The sequence below is a fragment of the Emydura macquarii genome, unplaced genomic scaffold (genome assembly GCF_026122565.2).
Source record: "Emydura macquarii macquarii isolate MOO-44397 ecotype Brisbane River unplaced genomic scaffold, CSIRO-AGI_Emac_v2 contig_1447, whole genome shotgun sequence".
NCBI classification, from domain to species: Eukaryota; Metazoa; Chordata; order Testudines; family Chelidae; genus Emydura; species Emydura macquarii.
Window position 1 is genome coordinate 79,977 of NW_027131584.1, and position 6,877 is coordinate 86,853.

At 46.0% G+C, this 6,877-nt stretch overlaps 1 protein-coding gene across 1 annotated transcript; it reads left to right on the forward strand.

Annotated features, from left to right (window-relative positions):
- Positions 1-3,205: 3,205 nt before the first annotated feature.
- On the forward strand, positions 3,206-4,008 carry LOC137156337 (olfactory receptor 52P1-like). The gene is made up of 2 exons (XM_067553056.1): positions 3,206-3,606; positions 3,744-4,008. Exons 1-2 carry the CDS (start codon positions 3,206-3,208, stop codon positions 4,006-4,008), a joined length of 666 nt encoding a protein of 221 aa, XP_067409157.1.
- Positions 4,009-6,877: the final 2,869 nt, after the last annotated feature.

Here is a 6,877-nt window from a genome sequence, read left to right on the forward strand (position 1 = left end):
ATGACCCTTGGTAAATTGCTCCAATGGTTAATTACTGTCTCTGTTTAAAATGTGTACACATTGTTTATAGTCAGAATTTGTCTGACTTCAACTTCCAGCCATTGGATGGTGTGAGATCTCTCCAGGCTAGCCTGAAAAACCCATTATTCAATAGTAGTTCCCTATGTGGGTACTTATAGACTGTTATCAAGTCACCACTTAAACATCTCTGTGTATCAACATGCAAATTTTCAAACAGCAGTTCCATCAGTGCTACAGAAAGAGTTAAAATAACTTCTCTCCCTCTATTGAGATTCTCCTGCTTATTACCCCAGGATCCCATTAACTCTTTTGGCCGCCGGGTTACACTGGGAGCTGATGTTTAGCTAATTACCCCATTCACAGCCCCCAGATCTTGTTCAGAGTCATTGCTTCCCACAATAGATGTGTGAGCATCACCTACCTTCTTTGTTCTTAGAAGTACATGTCTACGTAGCTCTATTAGAACACATTTTCTTTGCCTTCACCCAGTTTACCAACCAGTCCAGACCACTCTGAATCAGTGACCTGTCCTCTTCACTATTTACGATCCCCCAATTTTTGTGGCATCTGCAAACTTTATCAGTATTCAAGCATGAGAATACAGAGATGGTTTGGGATATCAAACAGGAAGATCTGGATGACCTTGTAAACTGGAGTATTAGAAATAGGATGAAAGTTAACAGCGGAAAGTGCAAGGTCATGCATTTAGGGACTAATAACAAGGATTTTTGATATACGCTGTGGATGTATCAGTTGGAAGTAACAGAGGAGGAGAAGGACCTGGGCCTACTTGTTGGTCACAAGATGATTATGAGCCGCCAACATGAAGTGGCCATGAAGAAAGCTAATGTGGTCCTAGGATGCATCCAATGAGGTATTTCCTGTAGAGATAGGGAAGTGTTAGTCCCGTTACAGAAGGTGCTCGTGAGACCTCATCTGGAATACTGTGTGCAGTTCTGGTCCCCCATGTTTAAGAAAGCTGAATCCAAACTGGAACAAGTGCAGTGAAGTGCTATTAGGATGATCTGCAGAATGGAAATTATTTAAATTAATCGCCAATGTGGACACAAGAATTAATGGATATAAACTGGCCATCAAAAAGCTTGGACTTCAAATGAGACTCCGGTTTCTAACCATCAGAGGAGTGAAATTCTGGAATAGCCGTCCCAGGGGAGCAGTGAGGGCAAAAAACTTAGCTTGCTTCATATCTGAGCTTGATAAATTTATGGAGTGTATGGTATGATAGAACAGCCTAGTTTGGCAATTGACTGATCTTTCACTACTGGTTGTAGATATGCTAGTATCCTGTGAAGGGATGTTACATGGGATGGGTTCTGAGTTATTACAGAGAATTCTTTCTTAGGTGTCTGGCTGGTGAGTCTTCTCTACATGCTCAGGGTTTAACTGATCGCCAAATTTGGGGTCGAGAAGGAATTTTCCGTCACAGCAGATTGGCAAAGGTCCTGGGGTTTTTTCGCCTTCCTCTGTAGCATGAGGCCTGGCTCACTTGCTGGTGGATTGTCTGTACCTTAAGTCTTTTAAACTAGGATTTGAAGACTTTAATTACTCCGCCATTGGTCAGGGGTAGATTACAGGAGTGGGCGGGTGAGGTTCTGTGGCCTAGGTTGTGCTGGAAGTCAGATTAAATTATCATATTGATCCCGTCTGACCTTAGAATCCATGTGTCCATTGGAAGGGTAAGTAGCTGTGTTGCTGATAGGTGTCCCTGGTTACCCCTGTCAGTTACCAAGGCAAAATAACGAAACCACTGTACATGTTACTTTCTTGAAGGCTTTCTTAGAGATATGTCTCACAAAGAGAAAGAAGGGAAGTAACAGAGCACAAAGTGCCTGTCTGGCATAATAACGTCTGTTTCCAAGGGGAAAACTTGGCTCCTTTACAAAAGAGGAATTGTATTGTAGAGTAGAGCTATGGTCCATCCAGTGTCCTCTCTCTCACAGTGACTCTCCAGGAGCTGCTGAAGAAGGTGTTGTGAGGGATAACCTGACTGACATGAGGGTATCCTCTTAACACCTAGCAGCGAGAGGTTGGCTTCTGCTCTGAGACACGCAGGCATGCAGGCGTTCCAAGATATTTATTTAGCTGTAGCTATTGTAATGGAACATTCTTACTATCCATACAAATGTAAACCTTTTTGATTCTCGCTTAGCTCCTGGCCTCAACTTCATCTTGTGGCAGTGAGTTTCTCTGTCTAATTTGCACTGAGTGAAGGAAGCATGCATTTTTTAATTAGTTTTCAATATACCATATTTCAGTTTAATTGAATGTCCTCTTGACCTTGTGTTATGAGACAGGAAGAACACATTCTTGATATACTCTCTACCAGTCAGTATTTTATAGACTCTTCTCAAATCCCCTCTTATTCCTCTTCGTTCTAAGGTAACAATCCAAGGCTTTTCAATCTCTCTCCTTTGGAGAATTTCCCTGGGCCTTTGATCTTTCCTGTTGCCCTTCCCTGAACCTCTACAATATCCTGTTTGAGAAGGGTGCTCAGTACTGCACAGAGAAGTGCAGAGTAGGGTGAAACTTCAACTGACTAATCTCATGACACTGTATTTTTTATATTATTCCCCATTACAATGCTCCTGTGTCTCAAAGCTCTGCTTAGTTTTTGTTCATTCTGGCACTTTGAGCAGGGTTTCACAGATCCATGAACCATGACACCAGGTCCCAGTGCTGAGTTCATACAGTTAAATTAGAACCTTCTAAGGTGTTTGAGGAGTTCACGTTTTCCATCCAATTGGCATATACTTTGCACTTGTTGACAATGAACGTCATCTTCCACCATGCTGCTCATTCACCAGCTTTGTTAGCTCCCTCTGAGGACTTCTCTGGAATGGATTACAGCCTAAATAATTTGCTGGCATCTGCAAATGTTGCCATCTCACTGCTCACCCCTATTTCTAGCTTGTTAATAACTATAAAATATTTACCGTGCCATTTGTTACGAAACGCCTTTCCCCCCAGCCCCTGGATTTCTGTCCCTTCACAGCCACCCTGAGCATTTCTGATCATGATCAGTGCTTCGAACCTGTCATGGCAGCTCTCAGCCTAACCCCCTCTGGCCTGCCAACATTCATCCTAAATGGCATCCCGGGGCTGGAAGCTGCCCACATCTGTCCCTTTCTCTACGTTCTACATCATCAGCCTGGTGGGAAATTTCATGGTTCTGTTTCTTGTTGCCAAAAAGCAGACCCTGCACAAGCCCATGTACCTGCTGCTCTGCATGCTGGCGTTCACAGACATTGGCATGTCTACCTGCATCATGCCGAAGGCAATGTGCATATTTTGGTTCAGTTCCAAAGGCATCACTGTGGATGACTGCCTCACTCAGATGTTCTTTCTATATGCGGTTGCTGCTATGGAATCAGCCATTCTTGTGACAATGGCCTTCAATCTCTATGTCGCCATATGTGACGCTCTGAGATACGCCACCATCCTCACCAACGCACGAATCGCTAAGCTAGGGCTAGTGTGTTTGATACGAGCTGTTCTCTTGGTTCTGCCAGTGCCCCTGCTATATCAGAGGCTGTCATTCTGCGCCAACCGTGTTATCCTCCACACGTACTGAGAGCACATCGCTGTGATGAAGGTCTCGTGTGGGGATGCCACAGTCAACCAAATGTACGGTCTTGTAATAACATTTTAACCATCGGATTAGACCTGACACTCATTGGCCTGTCCTATGGGCTGATCATCAGGGACATCTTCAGGCTCTCCTCCAAGAAAGCCCACCAGAAAGCCCTCAACATCTGCTCAGCCCACATCTGTGTGATGCTGACATCTTATACTACCTTCCTCTTCTCCACCCTGACACACAGGTTCGGTCAGGGCATCGCTGCCCACGTTCACATCCTCTTGGCCAACCTGTATGTCCTTGTCCCTCCTATGCTCAACCCTATCATTTATGGGGTCAAAACCAAAGAGCTTCATGACAAAGTTGGAAAATACACCTGCAGAATGTGATCGCCTGGGGCCACTCACTGACTTTAAACATGTGTCACAGGTGGGGGAAAGGATGTCTCCTCGTTAATCAAGGGTGCTCTGTCCCAATTTGGCTGAGCTCAGCCTTGTGGAAGTTCACAGTTTCAGAAGTTCCTCACACATAATTTCTTATTATTCCATCACCAAGCGGGTCTCTGTATATTACTCAGTTCCATGTCTCTAAGAATCACCTGATCTCTTTCAGAATCACCTGTTATCCTCCAGCCCCACATACCCTATCACTCGGCCTTTCTCTGACTTTTAGACCACCAGCGCTGATGATTTCTCATATGCTCTCAGACCCATTTCCATTCTTATGCTTGTTGACTTTCACCATTCCCCACTCTCCTCCATCTTTGACTCTTTTGCTCCTCTTTGCCATCACAGGGTCCCCAGCTCTGCCATCCTTCAGGCCCCAACAAGCCCTTCCAGTCCTGAGTTTCCCCAAATCTGTCTCTCTGAATTCTTACCTAGCAGACACTTGGAGTTTTCTCCTCTCCTTTATCCCCCCTGCCCCAAAGCCATGAAGTCTGACCCCAATTATTAGTTCATTTTGTTACACACATTGTACACATACTGGGAAAAAAATAAAGAAAAAGTCTATTTAACAGAAAAATCACTGATGTAAAGATGAAGGATGGAAGAATCCCTTGAACTGCTACAGATAGGGTCGGACTCGCTAGGCAGCAGTTCAGCAGAAAAGGACCTGATGAAATAGTGAGGAGAAGCAAACATAGATGAGTTACACATAAAATAAACAAAGACGCAACCTCAGACTTTCCACATCTATACTAGTCAAATTCCCTTTTCTAATGCAAGTGACCTGTTCTCTCTGAAGGGTTTCCCACGTGCCCTTTGTCTTCAAGGGGATTTAATGTTTCCCAGACACCACCTCACCTAGATGCTGCAAAGTGGCATAGTCTGTGCATTTGGGCATCAACTAGACAATGAAGGGATCTGTCACCATGAGCCTTGTAACCTTGGGCACCTTAACACTGTGCTGTTATGGCTCATGGTTCTGCACCAGTAACCAGCCCACAAGTATCATGGTCTCACCCTGGCTTCCAACGGCCGACTTACTCCTTGCTCCGTCTCCCCGCCTTCTCATCGAGTGAATGTCCAGAAGGGACGGGAAACATTGTGGGGTTTCCTTTATTTGCTTTCATGCTGGAGGAGGCCATTATTTGAAGGACATTACTGCCCGGGAAGGAGTGGGAGGTTAAAGAAATCTGACTAGAGGGGCAAGTCCTGAATTCAGGAGAGCTGGGAAAATCTACAAGGGGCATTCTGGAGTCTCCAGGCTGCCGTCATTTGCCGTTTGTTGTGTGAAACATCTGCCAACCCTCCGGCAGGGCACAACTATGAGCACTGGAGATCTGCGTTAGCTGGAGGAGGAGTTCAACGGCCGAGGAGCGACTCTTTGGGGTCAGACCAGGACGGAGAGCAGAACTGGTCGTGGTAGCTCCAGGAGAGACGAGCTGATGGAAGGCAGAATCTCCCCCTAAACAACTGCCCAAAGGTCCCTCCTTGAGGAAAGGGAACCTGCTGCAGGGATGTGACAATCACAGGGAGATGTCAAGAAGCGGCCCAGGGAGAGCCAACTTATCATCCCCGGCTGTCCAGATCACTGAAAGCCCTCCCAGGACCCTTGACCTGAGCCTGGTGCAGTGGGTGTGCCGGGCTCCCTTGCCAACAGCCCACTGCATGTAACAGCCTAAGCCCTGGCTACTAGGCAGCACTCCCCTGCCAACGGACCCCGAGCGAGGGCCATCACAAGGTGAAAGACTTGCCGACTCAGAAAGATTTTCCTACGTTTACAGGTGTCTCGACGAATAATTGCACAGCTTTCCAATTGCTTTCATCTCTCACAGGGAGCTGCTGATCTACTCACCATCATTCAGCCAAATACGCTGAACGCTGCACTGCAAGTGACGAGGAGCTGTATGAAGGAGCTGAAAACTGGCCAATCATTCCAACAGACATTTCTTGTGCTTCTCCTGGGCAGTTGCTTTCATTCAGATCTGTTTAGAGCAGCGGTTCCCAAACTACCAGGTGCGTGGGGGAGTGTAAAGGGAGGCGCAAGCTGTGTGAGTTTCTATTTTTATGAGCTCCAGCTGTCAGCCCCGGGGGGCTGGGACTCATGCACAAGGATTGTGCACATCCGGACGAAGGGGATAAAGGAGAGACCTGGATCCCCCACCACCATGGGCGACAGTGGGAGTCCCCAGCCTCATGCGGTGCTGGATGGCTAGTCCCTCACAGGACTCTCTTAGAAACTGTGGCATTTCAGTTTCTAATTCATACTGAGAAAGTAGGACAATCAGCTCATTATTTTAGGTGCTGTACATGAACACAAGAAGGCTGGGAAAGAAGCAGGATGAATTGGAAGCCCTGGCACAGACAAGGAACTATGATGTGTTTGGAATAACCGAGACCTGGTGGGAGTTGTCTTTGGTGGACGTCACCGGAATCTGAGACCAAGTGGAGTAGTGCATTAGTAGGAGGTAGTTAGTAGGAGGCTACATGTGTTAAGCATTAGCAGCTGTGGCTTCACAAGAGAGGCATGGGAAAATCTGACCCTTGGCTTATGCCTCATGTTTAATGTCATCAATTGAGCTTAAATATGACAATTGTGAGAAGTACTTGTGAGAAAGAAAGAAGTGAAGAAAGAAAAGAGACTCTTACAATTGACCCAGGCCATATGATTACCTTAGAAATGCATACCAAACCAGTGGAAAATGCTTCTATGGACTCATTCCTTTACCTTGTATGAATGTATCTTGTACCTTGAATAAAACCCAACTTAAAATTAACCAACTGGTAACTCTGAAGAATGATCAGCAAAAGGACC

Coding starts and splice junctions, on each gene's coding strand:
- LOC137156337 (XM_067553056.1), top strand. CDS start 3,206: ATGGTTCTGTTTCTTGTTGCCAAAAAGCAGACCCTGCACAAGCCCATG. Junction 3,607..3,743: donor AACCGTGTTATCCTCCACAC/GTACTGAGAGCA, acceptor GCTGATCATCAG/GGACATCTTCAGGCTCTCCT.